Here is a 23,798-nt window from a genome sequence, read left to right on the forward strand (position 1 = left end):
CTTTTAAAAATGTAAATAAATTATCTTACTAGTTTAATGAAACTTAGAGAAATACAAACTTTATAACCTGAATAAGAAATACAGCTCAAAAATGTTCCTCTGTCTTTTTTGGTTTTCATTTACTTTTTATGTTCAGGTCCTAGGCTTGTTGAAATACCTGGTGATAGAAAATAAGGATAATGAATGTCTGTACCATGCAATCAAGTGCTTAGATCCTTTTCCTGAATACCCTGCTTTTAAAGATTTGCGGGCAACTCAACAGAAAATAAAATACAGTAAAGGACCATATTCTCTTTTGGAGGTAATTACATTTTAAAATACATCTCACATAATGTTTTCTGTAATGCAGACTTTCCCCAGAAGAAAAATTTTCTTACTATAGTTTAGGTTTAAATGAGACACATGGATTCTTTTATTGCTGGTTTCAGCCACAGAGATACTTGTAGGTCTCCATTTTTACTTTGCATCCTTATTGTGAACTTGCTTAGAGCCACTTCTGTACCTGAAGCCTTTACTTGTATGCTGTATGTGCTTAATACAGTGTTGTTTTGCAGGAAATTAATCACTTTCTCTCAGTTGGGGTTTGTGATTCCCTGCCCTTGACACGGCTTGAAGGACTGTATGATTTACGCAAAAAGTTGGAACAGTATAAAGATCAGATGAAGGATCTCCTGAAAATTTTCCAGGGTACTGATGTCTGATTATGTGTTTTATTTCTTTTCTATCTGGTTTTAGGTGTTTAGTGATGTACCCTATTCTAATTTGACATGGAAATATTTTTGGTATAACTAACAATGTAATCATATTATAATTTGACACACAGAGTAGATTGACATTTATGATTCATGCAACATCAAAAATATCTTCAGCAAAGTGAATTGTAAATTAATAGATGAGATGTTACATGGTAGAGAGGATAAAATACCCTTCAGGCATTTGGCATGGGTCATGTATGGTTGTGAGTGACCAGGACAATGTAGAAGTATATTGATTTGTAGTTGCTTCATGCGTTTTCTTGTATATGAATCTCCCTACTCTTTTAAATGAAACAAAGCTTCAATTTATTAAAGGCATGTTAGAAAGTAAAACTCTCAGAACAAATAGTAGGATTTAGTTTAGTTGAATTTAGACACGTGCCAAGATTGTGTTTCAGCCCTCAGTCCAGACCCAGTTCCTTCCTAGTTTGGTTTTCAGATAATTGTGCCAGACCGTTTCACTTTTCTCCTCTCTATCATGTCTTCATCAGCTTGTGTGCATGACATGAAGATAAAACACATTGATGTGATTAATTGTAAACAAGTACAAAGTAAAATTTGGATAAGAATTGTAACGTTGTAAGGCTGTGGTGCCAAGTGCATTTTGGCCCCCACATCCCCAAATTTACAATTTTACAAATAACTCTCTTTGAACAGAGTTAGTGAAAGAGCAACAAGCTTGTGTGGAACAACTTCCATCAGAGGAGAGCCTTATGAGATTGGAAAAGAGATTGAGTAGGAATAGATAGAGCTGAATGAACTGGTGAATGGAATGATGAAGCATAGTAGGGAGTGCTTGCCACTTTTATCACAGTACAATAACACATTAAATAATCTGGGAGCAGTTATACAAGAGCAACCATGTAATTTCTTCAAAATACATTCACCATGGCACATACTTACTATGAAGAATAACTATATAACTGACCTTAAAAGGAGTTGGACATATTTTATAGAGATTATTAGGTGTCAAAATGTGCTCAGGCAAACCCTGAGAAATATATTCTCTTGCTTTGCTGGAGATGGACTGGCAAACTTAATGGGGCTTTTGCCCTATAATAAAATTCTGTTAAGCACTTACAACTCTATTATTCTGTGTATTCATTTTTCTAAAGATGTCAAGTAAGCATAAAGTCTGATTCTAGGTTTGTACTCCAATCAGTACTTTTTTTAAAAGTACTCTTTCTTGGGATTTTTTTCTTCCTTACACTAACAAATCATCATATGTTTTCCTAGACCATTTTGTTTGGAATGTTTATTTTAAAAAAAGACCTCCAGCAGGGAGCAAATATGTAAGGAAATTCTAGTCTTGAGAGTTTATAATTTGGCACAGTTAGTTTGTCAATTGAAAGCTAATCAAATTCTTAAAATTTCCTGACACTAAGCCTAATTTTGAGGTATTCCTTGGGTTCAGATTTAGAACAGAATGATGACATTAACTTAAGGGCTGTCAGTGGAGCCACATAGTATGCCTTCACTATTTCAAATAACATTCTTACACCAACTTAAGCTAATACTTCATGTATTAAATTATTATTTTTGCATCAAAACACTGAAAATAATGGCATAGGTGCATTCTAGTTTTGGGATTCTTTGGCTTATTCACGTGCACACACATTCTTCCAAGCCCATGATGAATAAGAAAAATCAATAATTTAGTTCATGTACTGTTTGATACCATCTTGCTTCAGCATTAATAATGCATATTGACATTTGTAGGCAAAAGACACTGAAGCAGTATTTTCTTCTAGTAACTTCACGTTACAAATACACTGACATGCTTGGCATCTGTTTTTCTTTCTGAATGATAGAAAAGCCAGAAGATTCTGTAATAGTGAAACTGGTGGTGAGCTTGCTGCAGCTGTCCAAGATGGCAGTTAACCATACAGGAGAAAAAGCAGTGCTGGGTAAGTTAATTAGACCCACCAGTAAATCATGGCTGTCATTGCAAACACCAGACTGAAACTGTGGTTGTTCTCAGTGTTACTTCCCACTGTGCTTTCCACTTCAACACACCTGCAGAGTATGAAGGAAAGAGCAGGGAAATAGATTTTGGATTTTTTCTAATGAACATTTAATTTAACATCCCTTGTTAAAAATTAGTTTCAAGGTCACTTTTTATTTTTTTCAGTTGTTGTGTGTTTTGATAAAATACTTTATCTGGAAAGCAAATGAGCATTGATACACATTTTAATGTAAAATGCAGATTAATTCTTACTGAATTTGCAGTAATAAATGTTTGGGCTCACACAGGCTTCTGTTTGTATTTACCCTACCCTTTAGGCATTGAAAATGAGTAATTCTGACCTTTTCCATTTGCCAGTTTCTGGCAGAAGCAAACATAAAAGACATATCTGATATAAGCTGGAAAATCCAGAACCATAGGCACTCCTAGAAAATTCAGTTATAAAGCATAACTGTAATATTTATGAGTCTTAAGCTGCAAAATTTGTTCACATGTAATTTTAATCATAAAACTCCTTAAGTGATTATTTATAAATGCTTGCTGCTTTTTACCCCATAACAGTCTCAGTTCTAAAAGTAGGGTGAGACCTTGTTTTAGTATGCATAAGACTACAGAAAGACTGTAAAATGACATCCATTTGCAGAGGCTGTTGGAAGTTGCTTGGGAGAAATAGGTCCCATGGATTTCTCCACCACTGCTCTTCAGCGGGCTGAGAACGCACTGGATTCAAGAGCAGCAGATTTACTTGAAGATAGAAAACTTCAGTGTGTCTTCATAATGTTAATTCAAATAAACACTGCTTTAACAGATAATTGGTGAGTACTTATTTATTTAGTTAACACAAAAGCAAAATAGGAGCCATTAAGTTGTACATTGTTCAGATCACCTCGGAATAACTCCCTGAAAGTGTTCTTAATACCAGCCATGTGCTTCTCCAAGGCTCAGATTATTTACCCAGTCAATCTTAGATATTTCCTGGAAATTCTGTAGTAGGATGCAAGCCAGAGAGTCTCCTCTGTGCTGTAGAGGGTAGCAGTGCTATGGAGTAAATACTCAGGCTTTGTTCCGTAAAAAAATATGCAATAGCGCCATGGATGGTGGAATTATTTATCTTGTGTACTTACAAAGGTGATTTTGAAAATCAAGTACCTGAATGAAATTAATGATAGCAATATTGTGTATGTTCTTTTTTCAGTATTGATGTTAGAGCTGCTGCTGTTTCCTGTTTGAAGAACATATTAGCCACCAAGTCTGGCAATGAATTTTGGGAGGTTTATAAAAGTAAAGCTGATCCCATGTTAATCTATCTACAGCCTTTCAGAACATCCAGGAAAAAGGTACTTGTGATACACCTTATATGCATGGCATGTGGAGTAGAGAAAAAAGAAATATCTATCTTTTTTAAAAAGTGAATTTGAAAAGATGTTTGAGGTAGGCTTTGATAAATGCCAGATTTGGCATCAATATAATTGAAAATCTGATTGCTTTTTTATGTCTTTCTCGTTTCTGTTTTACCAGTTGCAGCTTTCCCTTCATGTAAGAAATTACAATTTTGACATTAGAAAGCTGTGTGCTTTCATTTAGACAGACCATTTTTGATTACCTAATGGATAGTGTAATACTTTCTCAGGATTCCAGTATTATTTGATGCAAAAAATGGTGGAAATAAATGAGGAAAAAAGTGCCTAATTAAAAGTGCATAAATCAGACATTTCCTAATTTTCAAACTTTTTATTTGTAAATTAGATGTGATGCCTAATGTGACCTTGCTGATGTCACCAGTAAACTTTTAATTTTCATAATTTCAGATTTCCTTGCAAAAACTTACATTTGCATGAACAAAACTGATATTGTTAATCAACTGAAGGACCAGTAATAGTTAATATGTTTGAATGTGTGCATTGCAGTATGGCTTTTTAAAATGCCATAGAATTTTTGTTATATTTGCAATATGTATATTTTTCTTGTAGTTTCTTGTAGTGTCTGCTAATGATACAGAGGCTCCTTTAGAAAGATTGGATGACTCCAACCTGTGGATTCCTCTGGGGGAAAGCCATGAGACCTGGATCAAGCACCTAACTAGTTCAGTCCTGGACAGTGGAGGTGTGAAAAATGAAGTTCTCCAGCTGATGAAGCCACTGTGTGAGGTGAGCTAAATCATACATTTTTACATGTATGTATGCTGTCATACACAAAAAATGTGATTACTCATCTTGATAGCAGATAGTAATTTCTGCTATTAAATAATTCAGAGCCTTTGTGATCATATATTGTGGGTACTCATAAAATATCTCAAAAACTCTCAAAATACAGGTTTTGAGAGAGAATTGCAAACACAGGAGAACTTTATATGGCTGCTTTAAGTGAATGCCAGCATAACCCTGTTGAGTGGTTTGTGTGTTTTTTCTCAAGCATTACATGTTTGTTTGGGCAGTTGTGAGTTTGGTTGTAACCTGAGAAAGGAATGTTTTTTGGTTGTCTTTCTTAGCAGCTGCTGTATATTATTATTTTCTAGGTGAAAACAGACTTGTGTCAAACTTTGCTTCCATACCTGATTCATGATATCCTTCTTCATGACTCAGAAGAATCTTGGAGAAATCTTTTGTCACTTCATATCCAGAAGTTTTTTACAGCCTGTTGCAAATTTGCCTCATCCTGTAGATGTACTCCAAATTCTGATTCAGGTAATGCCATAATAGTTTTGTTTCAGCTAACTGAGGAATTCTGCTTGTGAAAAAACTATCTTCTGATATCAAATGTAAGATGTGCACTTGTAGGCAGGCAGAATTTAGAAGCTTCTGCCCAACTGATCTTTTTTGATGGAGATGCCAATAATTTTGAAGTTGTTCATTGGCAGCACCCAAGAAGTATCTTCTGTCTAACTAATTTTTTTTATCCATAACTAGATAATGTTTAGTGTTTGCTGAATTTAGGTGTTATCTAATGTTAAATGCTGCAAGACTGAGTCATGGACTGTCTTTTAAAATGACTGATGGGCAGGTAAATTCCTCTGTTACTCAAACAAGAGCAATAAAAAGCAGTTTTCACCTGAATTTTCCCCTTGGAGAAGACTAACCCTTGCTTTAAGTATTGCCTAATATTTTTAATGGTCTTCTTATACATTCAGAAGATCTGTTCCATTCCAGCAAAATAAAAGGAAGTTGTAACCAAAATAACTGCACCAGAGGATGAGAAAGGCAGTAAGTTATTTTTAAAGAAAAGCACCATTTAAACAAGCTGTTTATGTCCTTTCCAATTAGATTGTGGTTGAATTTAGCAGAAATCTGTGTAAAAGGAAGATCTTTGTTGTTAGACACTGGGAATTGTACATGCACTTTTTTTCAGGAGCTGAAATAAACACAGTAACTTCCAGTTAGGGTAGGTTTGTTTTTTGGTTTGATTTGGGGTATTTTGTGCAGTAGTTACTGTGCTATATCTTCTAACTCCCTTGTTCAGTGACAGATCATTGGAAAAAAGAGTCTGTACCATGTCTTGCAGTGTCTCTTTACTGGCAAGTCATGCAAGCTTCAGGTTGCCAGAGAGGAAGGGGAACCCTTAGTATTGCAGTTTTTACTAAGAGTGGTATAAATAACCCTAATGATGCTAGGTGTATTTTAAAAAAAATTTCTTGGATGCTCATTAGCCTGGACTGAAATTCTGGAACAGTATTCTTTCATATTTTTGAATTCAGATAACAAGCTCCTTCTACAACTCACAAATTTATGCTCAGATGTACAGGGTGACCCAAAATGTTCCAAGAAAAATATGAAGGGATTTTTCCAAGTTCTAGAAACTTGCAGTTAGTTCAACAATACCAGTGAGCAAATGATGGAGGCCCCTTCAAACACTGTGATGTTTCACAGAACCACAATCACTTAGTTTGGAATAGACCTCTGAGATCATTGAGTGTAACCTGTGACTGAACACTGTCACATCAACTACACATTGCACTGACTTCACCAACCCCTGGGATGTCATTCCAATGTCTAATCACCCCTTCTGTGAAGAAATTTTTCCTAAAAAGAATCTGTCCTGGTAACAAAAAAATCCCCCAAAACCATGAAGTAGCACACAGCTCATTGTATGACAGATTGTTTACAGATGAACTGGAGATCCAGTAGCCAACAGAGCAAAGATATGTTAATTCCAAAATTGGAGTGCTAGAACATCAGTATTTGAAGCAAAAATTTTAGTCATCCTCAAGGAGAATCTGTTATCCTGTGAAAACAAGGAGAAAACTCTTCCTAGAAAGTCTAGATAAATTTTATTCCAATCCATCAGGATCCAAATGGGATAAAACAAGCAGTTAGATGTGGGAGAGTCAAATGCTTCTGAACACATTCATTTCTGTTTGTTGGAACACAGAAAATGCCCAGATAATTTTTAAATGTGGCTTTTTCTTTTTTAGAGGAAATTGCTACTTCTGCGCCTTACTGTAATCAAACCTTTGCTTGTGTGCTCCCTAGTTCTTGCTTCTTGTAATTGGTAATTCAGAAATGACCAGAGGAATGAAGAAATTATTAACCCAAATACCAGAACACAACCTGTAGCTGTCTGATTTTTTTTTTTTTTTTAATCCAGAAGCAACACATGGAAACATAGATTGTTTGAAAGTATGTGCCTGTATGTGGAAAGTAGGGGGTTTTGTGTAGCCATACACACTCTATGCAATACAGTAATTTAATAAGAAGTATTTATCTGACTTTGGAATAACTTAGATAATGGAAGCCAAATGGCAGAAGTTACAGAGCTTTTTGCAATGACGTTAGTTTATCTCTGAATTCTGTAAGAAGAAATAGAATCCATAAATTAATAATACCAAGATAATTTCATCAAATTGTGGTACAAATTACTATAATCTCACTAACAGTCATGTAAGGAGAAGAAATACATTTTGTGACAGCTATTAATTTAATTTTGGAAATGCAATTCAAGGACGTTTTTGGTTATTTTCTTGACTGAAAATTAATTACTTTTTATTTTGTAAATGGATGTGATATGACAAAATTCATTATATTCTTTCCTTTGAAATATACATCCTAGATCAAGAAACCCATAATTCTAGAAGTTTGGATAAAGTATCTCGACGAGCCATGCTTGCTGTTGTTGATTACTTGAGAAGACAAAAGAGGTGAATCCAAGCTTTTCAAAACGTTGCCCTAATTGAATTGTGACTGTTCAAAGATCTGTTGGTGCTCTAGATTAAAGAAAAGGAACATGGTAGAGAACATGTTGCTTAAAAGAAAAGATATAGTGGTGACCTTGCATTTGTTACAGAAGTGATATGGCTACCCTTAAAGGGTTCTAACTATGCTGAAGGAGTTTTCTAAACCCTTTTGTCTGATGTACTTCTTGTAGTGTGAGTTTTTCAGGAGCCAAGATAAAGTTAGCCTTCGGAAAGCTTTATAGTTGATGCTGGATTAATTATGTTTAATGCTGGATAAAAGATCTGTTACAGCAATATTAAAGTCTTTATTTAATCAGATCTGTTTCAGGTACAGTTTTTGACGACAGCTTCTGGCTAGATCTGAATTACCTGGAGGTTGCTATAGCAGCACAGTCTTGTGCTGCTCACTTCACAGCCTTGCTCTACGCAGAAATCTACGCAGACAAGATAAATAGGGACAAGCAGCAAAAAAGGTAGAAGGAGGAGTGCTGTTTGCTGACATATCTGGTAAAATGAATCATGTTTTGTGAGTCCCAGCAATGTGTGTTTTGGTTTTAGTTATATGAAAAGTCAGGGAAGCTTTAAAAATATTCCATAGGTGTGTATATGGACATGGAAAATATTTCAGTCCTTGAATGCAATCCAAGCCTCAAAAGAGTGTCATGTTGACTTGTAATCAGAAACTTTTCCTAGTGCTGTTGGTGAAATTACAGCCAAAAATTAATCAAGGGGAGAAAGTAAACTCAGAATGATGACCGGAATTCTGTGAATAGAGCTAAATGGTCCTTGTAGGAGCTTGTCTTCCATAACAGACAATTATTTTTGTTTTCTGGCCTAGCAAGATCAAACTATAGAACTAGTTTAGGTTTTGTGACAAACCACAAAGTAGGAAATATGACAACAGTTTGGTTGTATGCACATACATTAATTTATTGCTTTTATTGCTTTTATTCTTTCACAGAGGAAAGAACACTTCAGGCATTCACAAAAGCAATTTGATTTAATAAAAGATTAGGAATTACAATGTGTGTGTTCTCCAAAAAAACACCTTGGTGTTAAAATCCTTTGATGTTGATATTCCCAGCTCAACTGATCCCTTCCTCATTCTGATGGAGAGCCATACTGAATAACCTGGGAATATCATTATCATAGTCTTGCATTTATTGTTTGTGCCCCTTATTTCTTGAGTATTGTCTCAGAATTTCTTTAGTTCTCTATAAGAGATTTCATATTGAAACATTTCTTTTAGATCTTCTTTTAAAGCAGCTAAGAGTTTGACATTTGAAGAGGAAAGTCAAAGAACACCTATTGCTACCTTGAATGAAAAAAGTAAAGAAGAAACTGGCCTAAGTTTGCAGGTACTTGTGTGTGCTTCCTAATCTGAATGCAAATGGTCTCGTATAATTATAATTAACAGTAGGTTTCATCTGAGCTGAGGGTAGGCCTAGTAGAGTTCAAAAAATGTGTTTTAAAGTTCTTTCTCATATTTTAATTCAAAGTGAACTCAGACAAATTAAATTATTTGTTCACCTGAAACTAACTAACTGTCAAGTCTGAAATCACAGTAAAGCAGGATTTGATTCCCAAAAGAACTGCCTTCAGGGTGGTAGCCAGCCACATATTTTTCAGTTTGTTTTGTCGCAGATATATATTCATTAAAAATCAGCAATTGATGTAGAAGTTGTAATTATCAAAACCAAAGTAGTACCATCTCCCTCAGGTTTATTTGATATATCAAATCTGATCCAGTAGCCTTATCTAAGTTACTTCTTTCCATAGGTCATTATTTCAGGACTGTGCTTGTATAACTTTTAAGATGTATTGCTTAGTTGGTGTATCTGATGCCATTTACTACTATTGCCTTTTGCTTTTCAACTAGCCCACCTAAGGCCCAGCTCTAGGTCTTTAAAAAATAAATTAGCGTTGAAAGTAGGCCTGAAGAGTTTGGCTAGACTGCATAACTTTTTTTTCCCTGTCATGATAGCAGGCTCAGATACTATCTGTAAAAACATTTATAAACTGATGTGATTTATGTAAAGCTGGTTCTAAAAAATAGTTCTTTGTTTTGGTGCATATTCTAGGACCTTCTCATGGACATCTACAGAAGCATTGGAGAACCTGACAGTCTTTATGGCTGTGGTGGAGGAAGAATGTTGCAGCCATTGGCACGGTATAATTTATTCATGTTCTTATGGTCTTTAAAGGCATTGCTTTCATTTACTTGTAAGGAACTTAAATTGAAAACTTCTTTTTCACTTACAACAGGATAAGAACATATGAGCATGAAGCAGTATGGGAGAAAGCCCTTGTAACATATGACCTTGAGACAAGCCTCTCTCCATCTACTCGCCAGGCAGGAATAATAGAGGTAATATTATTTTGTAAGAGGAAATTATTGTAAGAAGTGATATTCATCATATTGAGTCATTTGCAGTGAGTCCAAAATTGTTTTAGGACTGAAAGTTATCTCTTTTTTCATTAAGTCTAGCCCATTATCATAGGCATCCAAACTGTGGATATAAGACAACTCAGTATTTGTTCTGAAAACATTAAGGTCCTTAGTCCTCTTGTTATTCATCCATAATCCGCATCATGGGTAATGAATTTTGTGAAATACTTAAAAAAAAGTATATTCAATATTATTCCAGATTTAGGCCAGCTCCTAAAATGACAGGATACAGAAAGTAATGTAGTTGGTTATTTTTGCTACCTCATTCTTAAACCACTCCACTATGAATGACTATGTGATTTTTCTGATACAGTAGATAAAAAGAATTGATGTTGTTTTTAATCCTTAACATGCTTTGCCTTTTTAGCCTAAAAATGTTTATACCAGTTCTATAAAAAATGTAGCATAGATGTATGTGTGTTTCCCCTCATTTAATTTTCTTATGGTACTTTTAATTTCTTGCCACAAATTATTTAGTATCACTGTTAAAATTCCATTGCAGTTGTACTTCATAGTGGCTTGACATGTAATCTGGTTAATTGGTCACAATTGTAAAGATGTTATGGCCTTCAAACAGATAGGAGTTATGGGAAATCTTTTCAAATCCTCATCAGGAGAAATAGTTCATTAAGAAGTAAAATTCATTTTGACTTGCCACCCAGGAATGATGGCATGGATAAATGTGTGCTGATAGTTAATTTGGTAGTTAATTAATTTTCACAGTATGAAAAATTATTTCAAAAAATGCCAGCCACAATAGTAATAAAACCATTTTCCTGGAGTTGCAGATATCAGTAGTGTGATTGGTAGTCTTATTAAAAAGTTTTCATTTTACCTGTAGAGTTTAGAAATAGTCATGGTCCTGTCTTTCCTGCAAAGGGTTCTTTGTTTCCAAAAGTAAAACAAAGCCCTTAAAAAATACCAGTTCAGTTTGATAAAGGAGGAAAATAAATTTTGAGCCATTTTCTTAATTCCAGGCTTTGCAGAATTTTGGGCTTTCCCACACTCTTTCCATGTACTTAAAAGGTCTGGAACATGAAAACACTGAGTGGTGTGCAGAACTGCAGGAAATACGGTACCAGGCAGCATGGAGGAATATGCAGTGGAGCCACATCTCTTCTGTCAAGTAAACACCTTATCTTTTTGCTAGTTCTCTAAGCAAAAGGCAATGGGGTCAGATCCAAGCAAAAAAAAACAAGATCAGAACATGGTTTCTGTAAAGCAGGTCACCTAATTCATCTTAATCATTGAACTGAAAAACAGTGTTTTTCAGTTAGATTTGTCTTGTTTTGAATGCACATAACTTTTTGTTTTCCTGGGAAACTGTACACAGGTGATTCTTCTTTTTGATTGTTCATAATGTTAAACTGAAATTTTCCATTTTTGATTCGTATAGTACTTGTATCTTAAATACAAGAGAGGGATGGAGAGAGCTTTTAGTATCTCATTTATAAGAAAACGGGAAATATTACACAGTAAGCCGCAAGAGGTTATCAAGTCCTGGATATGCAAACACCAGTATTGATTAATGGCTACTGTACACCTAAAACTGTTTGTCACAAAGACAAAATTGACTTCTTCAGAGAGAAATAGGTTTTCATTTTATTCTATGTTAACTTTTGTTTTATTTGTTAGAGATGAAGCAAGAAGTCCAGGATACCATGAATCATTGTATGATGCTCTTCAGTCTTTACGAGATAAGGAATTCTCTGCTTTCCATGACAGTCTTAAAGATGCCAGGTAACATTGTATGCAAATATTGTGACATTTATGTGGAAATACTGGGAGAGAGAGATGGACACAATGTGTGTGTTTGTAGTCACAGGTTATGTATAAAAGACTATCAAGGGATTTTATGAGCTCAAATAAAGGCTCATGCATAGAATAAAAACTACTTCCAGACTGCAACTCTACATTTTTTAACTTCAGTATGTCATCTGCATTTTTTGTGTGCTAATTGAAGATTTGTGTGCTAATTTGTGTGCTAATTGAAGATACATTTCCTGTACACACCCCTTACTTTGTGGACTTCTTAAGTGGATTCCAGTGCTGAGTGCACTTCTTTAGCTGAGCTATCACATGGATAGCTTGGAATTTCTGAGTCCTTACTGTGTTTTCCTTTATTGACAAACTTAATTTTTTTTTAATTTGAATGGTAGTGCAAAGTAACTCTAGACTGAAGAGTTTTGCTGTTTAAATTCTCTTCACTGTATGGAAACTATGTTATGGATATTTGGAATTACTAGCTGATATGAAATAAAAATAATCTACTGTTTTTCTGTTAAATCCACAGAGTGAATGAAGTAGAAGAGCTGTGCAAGGGCAGTCTTGAGTCTGTTTATTCACTATATCCAACCCTTTGCAGACTGCAGCTAATTGGAGAGTTGGAAAATGCAGGTCTGCTGTTCTCCAGGTGATGTTTTAAGATTGTTTCACACCACTTCCTCAGTTTGCAGAATTTTTAGTAATCAAACATAGCACAAAACTTAAAATGACCTTAACAGATTTTATTCATCAACATTTTAAACTTCGTATTGAGAATGACAAGGAATTTAGCTTCACTACATGAAGATAATTTTAGATTTTCTTTATTTCCAGACTGTCTTAGTTTGTAGTCTAGTTTAAGTTATTTGAAATCATGCCAATATAGTGTTTTAATTAATTGTTTTCTTTCCTTTATATTGAGTTCCCTCATACTCCAAGGTAGCAGTCATATCTCCTAGCTTCTGGTTTACTCAAGTAACTGAGTCTTCCTCTTTTAGTTTCTTTTCTAAAAATGTTTTCCATTTCCCTAATGACATCCATAGCTTTACTAAAAGCTGTTTCACTTTGAATCATTTTCTTCATGAACCTCTATTACCATCAGTATTCTTCCTAAATTGTTAAGATTGCTTTTTAATCCCAGAAGGGTATTTATCTTTGTAGTGCTATTAACACTGAATTTTCTCTGCTATAGTTCTGTCAGTTTAGTAGCTAATAGTCACCCCACAGTTTTTTCAGCAGCTCTGTGTTTGAGTGTGATTCCCTTTGCTGATGAACATTTAACACAAGTTTTTGATGTTTAATCAAGAATATTTACAGAGGAGTAGTTCACCTGAGTGTTGTTGTACTTCATGTTTGTTAAAACTGGAAGGCTTCCAGTTTAGTGTGCATATGGTAACCATTTTGGGGTTTTATCACTATTTCTTGAAGTGTAGGTTTTGAACTTTCTCAGCAGTTTACTTTTTACCCATCTTGCATTTCACTGATATATACTGAAAATTAATAATACGTCCTTTTTCTTCTGGGAACGATTGCAGATCTGTTACTACTCAACAACTGAATGACATTTATTTGAAATGGCAGAGACAGTCCCAGCTTCTCAAAGACAGTGACTTCCATTTCCAGGAACCTGTCATGGCTCTGCGCACTGTAATTTTGGAAATCTTGCTTGAAAAGGAGAGTGAAAACACCAAAAGAGAATGTATTAAGGACCTCCTGACCAAACATCTGGTGGAGCTCTCTAGATTGGCAAGAACTGCTAAAAATACTCAGGTAACAAATTTCAGGAAAGACCAGGAACAGATGTTTAGTTGTTTTTAGTTTATAAAAAGACTTAATTTTTAACAGTACTAATGATTAACTGTATTCTAAGTTTATTCAATAAATCAGTCTGAGACTTAAATTATTTGGAATTTATTAATTAATTGTATTTATGAGCATGTTTTTTTAATTTTGTTCATAAGTGTAAGCCACTGAATGAGGTAGATAATACAGAAATGACATTTTTAGTGAAGAATGCTCTTCTAGCTCTGTTTCTCATTTTGGTGCAGTTTTGCATATCCAACTTTCACTTGCATCACATGTTGTAGTGTTCCAGAGTAAAACTGCAGAGATAACTTCATTGCATCTCTGTATTTAGTGTTGTCTTTAAAGCTTCATACTCTCAAAACACCATTGCACTGTGGTAAATCTCTTTCTGTGAATGGCTTCCTGGGATTTGCACTATCAATGGTTTTTTCTGTTGCTCATGCATTTAAGGCCCAGGGTCAGCCTTGGCTTGTTCTAGGTGGTGCATCTGGATCAGTAACTACATGAGAATTTACAGAGCAACAGAGTATTCTCCAAGGACCTCTACAGAAAACAGTTCCAGATAAATACAGAACCTGAAAAGGTGTTTAACACTTCACATTTGCAAAACTAAATTAAACTTTGATTCACTATTTGCTATTTCACATGTCACTATTCATAAAACTCTTTTTATGAATAGTGATGAAATCAGTAGAGCAGCGCTGTCTTTGATTTCATGAATTTGCAGAGACAGTTTACTCAGTGCCTCTGAAGCTGTTGGGAGAATGATTTCAGATATTTTTGTCTCATGCCTGCCCAGCCACCAGCACTGTGGCAGTGAGTATTCTGTAAAAGCCTCAAGTTTGTTAAAAGCACAGTTTGCTCCTTGTGCTGTCGTAGTCATACTAAGTAGTGAGGACGGTACTTTACCAGTGATATGTCTGAAGATGCAGGCATGCTAAAGAATTAGTATATGGTGGTGCCATTTTTATAATTCTTTTTCTGTGGTCTGTAATAATGTATGTAATGCATGTAATAATGTAATAATAATTGCTAAGCTGTAAACCCATTAATTTGGTAGGTACTGATTATAGAATTTCTTTACCTCCAATTTAAAGTGTTAAACAGAGATACTTTATTTTAGAGTTTGTGAGGTTTAATTCCATTCTATTCTTGTTGCAAATCAGGATTTTCTGCAAGTATATAGCAAAATAATTTCACATCTTTGCTGCAAATAATTTTTTATTTGGATGGGCAGACTATGCTGCACAAATAGAGAAAATGGAGACAGTGCCTAAAAACAAAACTTGCTGTGAGTTACAGATATTTTACTTAAAGAATTGTTCATTATTATTTTTCCATTTTCAGCTTCCGGAAAGAGCTATGTTTCAAATCAAACAACACAATCCAAATGGAAATGGAGTTTCTGAATGGCAACTTGAAGAAGCTCAGGTTTTCTGGGCCAAAAAGGAAGAGAGTCTTGCACTGAATATACTTAAATCAATGATAAAAAAATTAGATGCAGATTGGTTTCAGGTATGTATTACATAATGTCTTGAACTTACAGGAATTAAATTATTTAAGATCCTAATTCCACTCTCAGAAGTTTTCCCTTAGAAGAAAATTGAAAGCCCCTCTGCAATATTAAATACTAAATCTGGGTTGTACTCTCAGAATGTCTGAAAGCAAAAAAAAACTGCGTTAGCAAATCTCATTAGGGATTTTCAATGAGATGAACACCACATGTACATGTCTTTCATATCCCTTTAAAACAGGGATGGTGACTCCACCACTTCCTTGGGCAGCCTGTTCCAATACTTGACAGTCCTTTTAGTGATTAATATCCAATCTAAACCTCCTCTAGTGCAATTTGAGGCCATTTCCTCTTGTCCTACTGCTTGTAGCCTCAGACAACAGACCAGCCCCCACCTGGCTGCACCCTCCTGTCAGGCAGCTGCAGAGAGTGCTGAGGGCCCCCTGAGCCTCCTTTTCTCCAGGCTGAACACCCCCAGCTCCCTCAGCTGCCCCTCACAGCACTTGTGCTCCAGACCCTTCCCCAGCTCCGCTGCCCTTCCCTGGACACGCTCCAGCCCCTCAATGTCTCTCTGGCACTGAGGGGCCCAGAACTGAGCACAGGATTGGAGCTGTGGCCTCAGCAGTGCTGGGTACAGGGGGACGGTCCCTGCCCTGCTCCTGCTGGCCACACCTGGCTGAGCCAGGCCAGGATGCCATCGGCCCTCTGGGCCACCTGGGCACACTCTGGATCATGTTCAGCTGCTGTTTGCCAGCACCCCCAGGTCCTTTTCTACCAGGCAGCTTCACAACTGCCTGGGGTTGTTGTCACTTGGTACTTACCTTGTTGAACCTCATACAGTTGGCCTTGGCCCATCAATCCAGCCTTTACAGATTCCTCAGGATGATGTTTGTTAAAATACGGTCTACAAATACTTGACTAGAACTTAATTGTGTGTACCACTGTGGTAAAAAAGCCTTTAAGGCCATACTTTTGCATTTACCTATGATGGCATTCTTTGAGAATTTCAAAGCCATTTGCTTTTAATCCATGTATGTTCTTAAAGAATATCACTCTTCAGAAAAGCTGCATTATTTTGGGCCAAGTTTTCTGTACATACCAGGGCAAAATCAAGAGTTGTTGCTCTTTTGATTTTTGTAATCTCTCCATGAATCAGTTGATGAAGTGCTCCAAAAATGTTGTCCTTTCTTACATTTACCGTGTCTATGTAAGGAGAATTTGTGTTTTCACAGCCTGTGATGTTCACGTACGTATTTCACAGTCAGTGTTGCCATCTTGGTCACATGGTCTTTCACATGTACCCTATATTAGAAGTATTTTGCAAATTTATCCTACTCTGCAATTAAAGCTGAACATCCAGTCTGGAGAAAAGTCCTTTGGAAGCATGCTCCATCATCTTCCCATAACACTTTATTCAAGTTTCCATCTGTCTGAAGAATCTGATGATCACACATTGTTTTTGTGGTTCCTGGCTGTTGCCTATGGAGTTGTCTATGGTACTTCACACCAAATGGGGATATTTATACAATACAATTCTGAAAACATGCTGTGAATGTTTAAAATTTTTATGACATTTTGTCATTGGTTTATTCTGCTTTTGATTGTTCAAGCTATCAGGTATTTTAAAATGTGCATTCTCCTTTTGCCTTACATAGAATGTGAATGTGATTTAAGGTTATTGACTACTGTAGATGTGGATGGAAAATGACTCTGTGGATGCATTATGTGTAATAGGCCTCAGTGATTGAATTCTGTTCAGGGTTTAAAGGCTTTAGAAATTTCTTACCTCATGTGTAAAAGATGTTTTTGTTTGATGCCTCTCTCTCTTTAATTTTTTTCTTCCAAAACTTGCATTTTCAAAGGTCGAGAATGATCCTCACCTGAAATTGATGTATACAGAGTGCCTGAGGCTCTGTGGAACCTGGTTAGCTGAAACATGCTTGGAAAACCCTACAGTCATCATGCAGAAATACTTAGAAAAGGTGCATCCAGTCTTTGAAATGTACTATCTGTGAGATAATGCTCTGTTAAAATATAGTGTTAAAATGTCAAGTAGATTTTTTTAGTGCAATCTTTTTTTTATTTATTGAAAATATGGTTTCTTATATAAATATTATGGTTTTACATTGTATTGTGTAACACTGTAATCTTGTTAAAAGTTCAGAATATGGCTTTGTAGAAATCACAGTGCAATGTCTTTTATTGGCTTAGAAGTGCAGTGATTACCACTACTGGTCTAGTTTCCCTTTCCTGTTCCCTATCCCTACCTCTTCCTTCTCAGGACAGGTTATTCACTCACCAGCTTTTTAGTACAGCATTGCATTTCCACAGAATCAGTCAGGTTGGAAAACACCTCTGGGATCATGGAGTCCAACCTGTGACCCAACATCCCCATGTCAACCAGACCATGGCACTGAGTGCCACATCCAGTCTTTCCTTAAGCTCCTCCAGGGATGGTGACTCCAGCACCTCCATGGGCAGCCAACTCCAGTGTCTGATCACCCCTCTTGTGAAGAAATTCTTCCTAATGTCCAACCTGAGCCTCCCCTGGTGCAGCTTAAGGTTAAGGCTATGTCCTCTTGTCCTGTTGGTTGTTACCTGGGAGAAGAGCCTGACTTCCCACCTGGCTGCACCCTCCTTTGAAGGCAGTTGTAGACAGTGATAAGGTCACCCCTGAGATGCTGCAAAGTCTTGGTCTGTTGTTTCAAAGTGCTGTAATTTTTTTGGTTTTAACTTTTAGCCAGTAATAGAAATGTTTGTATTAATATTTGCCCGCTCTGCATTTCTTTATTTCACACTAATTTATGAAACTCAACATAGTTGCCTTTCTCTGTTGCTATCTAAATGCTTTCTTCACTCTGATGATCTGAATCCATGACTTGCTTATATAATTTCCTTTACTTTTGGCACTTTTTGGACTGTCTTCCATTTTTTTTTCTCACCAGCTTGTGATACAAGGCTATAAGACTGTTTTAAAACGTCATGCCTTGTTACTGTAAAAGATAAAAGCATGGAAAATTCCTGTATGTCTATTAAAGCTGTTTCATACAGGAAAATATTTTTTAAATGTTTGCACTGAAACATTTCTCAAAGATTAAATTCACTTAGGAGAAAAATATTCAGCCTGTTAGATTCATTTTGTATGCATATTTATTCCATCACAGGCAGTATTAAATAATCTATTCAAGCAGATGACCCTTTGCAGGGAGGGACTTGAACAAGATGAGCTCCAGAAGTCCCTTCCAGCCTCAACCATTCTGTTTTTCTGTGAGAACAGAGTTTCATCAAGTTTTATGCAGCACTATTTATCTGATTATTGATCTTACCTTTATTGTAACTTCTCCTTTAGGCTGTGGAAATTGCTGCAAGCCACAGTGGAGACAGCAGTGAAGAGCTGAAGAAAGGAAAAATGAAGGCTTTCCTCTCCTTGGCTCGTTTCTCTGATAATCAGTACCAGCGGATTGAGAATTACATGAAATCCTCCGAGTTTGAAAATAAGCAGGCCTTGCTGAAGAAGGCCAAGGAGGAGGTTGGTCTCATCAGGGAGCGTAGAGTTCAGACCAACAGGTGAGCAATAAATGGAGACTGGATACTCTGGAGCTGTCACAGGCTCCAGCTCTACTCTCTGGGCAACAGCTGCAGCGTGGGTCACCTCTCTACAGCTGCATTTTCCCTCCTCCACAAAGCCGTGGTCAGATCCACAGTGCTGCTTGTGAATGGTTTCTGAACTGTGCCCGGACATGGTCTAGGTGTGTGCTGGATAGCGTGGGCCAAAACTAAGCCAGGGACACAGTGTGGATGATCATGGCCTGGAATTCATGTGATTGCCTGGATCTGTTCAGTTTATTTGACAAAAATGTTACATAGTATAAATAATGAGTTGGCATTTTTCTCTCTTTCACATTTAGTGAGAGAGTAGAATGAAATTTAATACAGAATTCTTAAAGACTTAGTAAGAGCACCTGCAAGTGAGCAGAAAAGGATGAACTTCAGCTACTGGACACTGAAGTCGTTACACAAATGATCTGTACTGGATATTCACATTTATACCAATATTGAGATTAAATCAAGAAGACAGAAGACAGGAAGTTTACAGCAGTGAGTCTGTGTGCACATACAGTAAAGGAGTAGCTCCCACCATACAGTTTCTTAGTTGTTTATTTTACTGTGCTTGTACATACAGAACAACTTTAAAAATGTTAAAATAGTGAGACCTAGGGAAGGCCTTGCTGTAAGTTGATTAATAAATAATTTGTTGTTTAAACATGACATCTATTCGTGTAGATACACAGTGAAGGTTCAGCGAGAACTTGAGCTGGATGAAGGGGCAATACAAGCCCTGACTGAGGACCGCAAACGCTTCTTGTGTAAAGCAGTGGAGAACTACATCAGCTGTTTACTAAGTGGAGAAGAACATGATATGTGGATATTCCGACTCTGTTCCCTCTGGCTTGAAAATTCTGGAGTTGACAGAGTCAATGAAATGATGAAGGTATATGTTTGCTCCCTTTATTTCCTAATGCTTTGGCAAATAAATAGCCATCTTCTCCTGTATTTCTAAAAGTCAAATTATGTAACTCCTTAACTTTTCCTGAAAACTTTCTTTTTTCAGTTGTCATTGCTTATCAATTAGTTTTTCATCAGTGAGATCTGTAGTCCTCAATGCATATTAATTTAACTTTAATTAGCATTTTAATTTGATAAGTCTGTATGATTAAACATATGTCATGATCGTTTACTGCGGTCCCCTTGTTCTTCACATACCTTGGAATCTGCCCATCTCCAACATCCTTAGGTACATTATTCTTGTTCATATTATATATACTTTCAGGTGAAAAGCCATGAAAGGTAGAAGAGAAAATAGTACTCCTATGAAGGACCTGCAACATTTAGGAGACATGGGTCAGGATGATATGATACCCACTGAATTGCTGCTTGATCAGACAGCCATGATAATTCTTAATTTAAAATTATTATTATTATTATTATTATTATTATTATTATTATTATTATTATTATTATTATTATTATTATTATTATTATTATTATTATTATTATTGCAGTTTTTGTTAGGTTTAGTACAACTAGTTTAGTTTAGTACAGCTCTCTAACTGGGTTTTCTCTCCTGCAGAAAAACGCACAGAAGATCCCTTCATACAAGTTCTTGCCTCTGATGTACCAGCTGGCTGCTCGAATGGGAACCAAGATGATGGGTGGTTTAGGATTTCATGAAGTTCTGAATAATGTAATTTTTGCTTTTCTTATCTAAAGATACCTTGACTGGCTTGGTAGTGCCTACTTCTAAACAATATCCACCTTCCTCTGAGCAGTTACAGCTAAACAAGTTACATTGGTGATAAGGGTGTATTAAAAATGAGTAATGCCAAATCAGTATGGTGGGGGAAGAGAATTGGGGACTTCTTTAATTTCTTAACTTAAAAAATCAACTTTATTGATTTTCTTGTAATATAAGAGTAGTTTTATGGAGTTATAGAAATGCACTTTGAATGTTTTTTCAGTTGTGGAAAAGTATTACCTTTTATTTCATCTTAGGAACCTTAGAAGTTCAAAAGAAATAATAATGTTAATTAAGTATTTTTTTTCTCTTCTGTACTGTTTTCAATAATGGGATCTTTTTCTTTTGTTGGCAGCTATTGTCTCGAATTTCACTGGATCATCCACATCATACTTTGTTTATAATATTAGCTTTGGCTAATGCTAACAAAGATGAACTTCTCACAAAACCAGATGCAATAAGAAGAAATAAGTTAATTAAAAATGCACCAAAAGAGATCTCCCAGCTTGATGTGGTGACTACAAAAACTTCTATTCTATTAATCACATTCAATCCTTTAATTTTGTTAAAAAATGAAAAAACCCAAAACATGTAGAGGGGTGTTTTAGTATAGAGCTCATTAGCAGACTTTTGTTAAGAAGCAGTAGGAGGGAAACAGTACTTTTAATAATTTAAAAACCCCTTTTGTGCATAAGTAGGTAATTATTATTGAAAGAAATCATTACAGGGTTGAGGAAAATACGGTTAACGTTTTGTGCCACAAATAGCCCTGATTATTGCAGACTCTTGTGATAGATATCCCTGGTGTGTCATTCTGTAAAAAGGATTTTAGATGCAAGAAAGACTTGAGTGGCTTTATTGTTGAAAGTACATACTGAATTGGATATTTTTTCTGCTTTGAGTGGTAACATGTTCCATCTAAGCAGTTTGCCTTGTGCATCTTTTGGTCCGTGTTAAAAGCCATGCTGATAGGTAACACTGAACTGTGGTTTCAGGATAATGGTGGTTTTGCTTAATTTTTGTTTAACCTGTCTTTGGAATCATCCCACATCTAAAGTGTTGCCCCTTCTTTTCCCCATCATTATAGGCCTGACATGGTTGGTTGTCATTGTCCTCTTACCCCCCACATATTTTTTTTCACCACATTTTTTATGTGGCTTTTTTTAGGCCTTTCTCTCACATCTGTAGTTCTTTTGTGATTCCCCCCTTAGGATTGGAATTATGCTAAAGTAAGTCTGTCAGAGCCAGGCACAAAAGGAATGCATGGACAGGTTTCTGTCTTTTGCATACAAGATTTTTCTCTTCAGCTGGGAGGAAATAACAGAAGCAGGCAGATGGTGGAAGAACATCTAAAAACCTGTCTGTCCTTTTTCTGAAGAACTTTTGCATGTCTTTTGCGCTTTGCCTGGACAGGTTTGCTCCCTCTCCATTGCCAATAATATTTTACAGTACTCATTATCTCAGATCAGACAGCACAGAATTTTTTCTTATAATTATTTCAGGTCATCTCACAAAGGGCTGTCCATTGCTGCAGTTTGCTCTGTTTTCATAGGACATATCTCAATTGTACTTAATTGACTGCATGTTATGATGCATCTTTAATATTTAAAATATAGTTTACAAGATCTGATGTTTGTTTTCCTTGGGTTTTTTAGGACAGAATGGAAGCTGCCAGGACAATAATGAATATTGTAAGGAAAAGAAGAGCTCCTATGGTTAGAGACATGGAAGCACTTTGTGATGCTTACATCACATTAGCAAATTTAGATTGTACTCAGTGGAAATCTGAAAGAAGTAAGTCTTATGAAAACTGGTTTGTGTTTTAATAATGAAGATAGGTTTTATTTTCCCAGATTAAAAAGTGTACTTTAAATACTGATGTTTAGTTAAAAGAGGCAGTAGCATTGTGTCCTGTTTTTGATAGATCTATAATGTAGTCTGGATTAAAAGTCATAGTAATTACTTGCACTGTAGGGCTCAGACCCTTAGTACAAAACTCCAAAAATCAACACAGTTGTCCTATGGTCATCTTCATCAGTAAGGGCATGCAGTGAGGTTTTGGGTCCCAAAAGCGATGTAGGCTGGGTTTTGTCAGTTCAGGTGTATTTTATAGCTCTGAATTTAAAAATGTTAATCCCTCTTAATTACAGAAGGAATAAGTATTCCAGCTGACCAGCCAATCATTAAACTGAAGAACTTGGAGGATGTTGCTGTTCCTACCATGGAAATTAAGGTGACTGAAGTTGAAAAAATACACACACATAGTCCCATCATACTTCAGGCTTTTGTAATGGCAGTCATGTTTTCATCCAATTCCCATGGTCTTTCCAGGTCCACCTCTGGGGATACTTCCTTGTCAGGTGGGCGGTGCAGGCTGAGATGGTTTCCTTAGAAGACCATGATCCCAGGCATTGTGTGTGCTGGATAGTGGTTTATTGTACAAAGACAGTTTGGCACTGTTACCTCTGAGTAGTCTCTCATTATCCAAAGGTGGTACCATAGTGAGCTCCCTAACTCACCTAGGGGATTTGGGAGTGGGAATCTCCTGTGTTGTAGGTGCTAGCTCAGAGTTTCAGGGAGGCAACTGAATGTCACAGAAGGTGTGAGAATTAATAGCTGTGCCTCTTCTGCTTTCCTGTGCTTTTACCATTCAGTAATGGGCAATGATCCATTCCCATTGCCTGGATGGGTGCACAGGAACTCACCTTTTGATACCACACACTCCACCTGGGAAACTGCACAGTTTCAGGGGCATAGAGTTGCTTTTTTGACCAGCATATAAGTTGAAATGTTGCAAGGCGAGAATTCCTCCTGTTGAAATCCCTCAGGCTATGTCTACAAAGCTGAATAAGTCAAGGGACTGCTTTAAGGTATTTGACTTCAGAAACCAGAAGTTGCCACCCATGCTAAATATCATCTGTTTGTAGGGCTCCAGTTGGCCCCAGGTGTTGCTCCTTTGTGCAGCTGGATCATTCTTTTCTTTGCCTTTCTTCTCCTCCAGTACAGACTGACTGAAATGGCTGCAGCTCTGTGATGTGGCCTCCGGGGGCAGTGCTCCTCTGGGGCACGAGGGTACAGGGGG

General features: G+C 36.4%; 1 protein-coding gene across 1 annotated transcript in view; it reads left to right on the plus strand.

Moving 5' to 3' along the window:
- The window catches only part of ATM (ATM serine/threonine kinase), a 57,215-nt gene that overhangs the window by 24,801 nt on the left and 8,616 nt on the right, over positions 1-23,798 (plus strand). Inside the window, exons 31-54 of the mRNA XM_063148967.1 lie at positions 137-301; positions 555-687; positions 2,567-2,662; positions 3,365-3,536; positions 3,917-4,058; positions 4,692-4,868; positions 5,237-5,405; positions 7,765-7,852; positions 8,206-8,361; positions 9,138-9,246; positions 9,970-10,058; positions 10,154-10,256; positions 11,315-11,463; positions 11,973-12,077; positions 12,631-12,750; positions 13,637-13,871; positions 15,255-15,422; positions 17,283-17,402; positions 18,770-18,987; positions 19,705-19,912; positions 20,552-20,665; positions 21,072-21,230; positions 22,372-22,510; positions 22,867-22,949. Of these exons, the coding sequence (XP_063005037.1) occupies positions 137-301; positions 555-687; positions 2,567-2,662; positions 3,365-3,536; positions 3,917-4,058; positions 4,692-4,868; positions 5,237-5,405; positions 7,765-7,852; positions 8,206-8,361; positions 9,138-9,246; positions 9,970-10,058; positions 10,154-10,256; positions 11,315-11,463; positions 11,973-12,077; positions 12,631-12,750; positions 13,637-13,871; positions 15,255-15,422; positions 17,283-17,402; positions 18,770-18,987; positions 19,705-19,912; positions 20,552-20,665; positions 21,072-21,230; positions 22,372-22,510; positions 22,867-22,949 (3,417 nt within the window). The remainder of the gene's footprint in view (positions 1-136; positions 302-554; positions 688-2,566; positions 2,663-3,364; positions 3,537-3,916; positions 4,059-4,691; positions 4,869-5,236; positions 5,406-7,764; positions 7,853-8,205; positions 8,362-9,137; positions 9,247-9,969; positions 10,059-10,153; positions 10,257-11,314; positions 11,464-11,972; positions 12,078-12,630; positions 12,751-13,636; positions 13,872-15,254; positions 15,423-17,282; positions 17,403-18,769; positions 18,988-19,704; positions 19,913-20,551; positions 20,666-21,071; positions 21,231-22,371; positions 22,511-22,866; positions 22,950-23,798) is intronic.

Source organism: Melospiza melodia, chromosome 2 (genome assembly GCF_035770615.1).
Source record: "Melospiza melodia melodia isolate bMelMel2 chromosome 2, bMelMel2.pri, whole genome shotgun sequence".
Lineage (NCBI taxonomy): Eukaryota > Metazoa > Chordata > Aves > Passeriformes > Passerellidae > Melospiza > Melospiza melodia.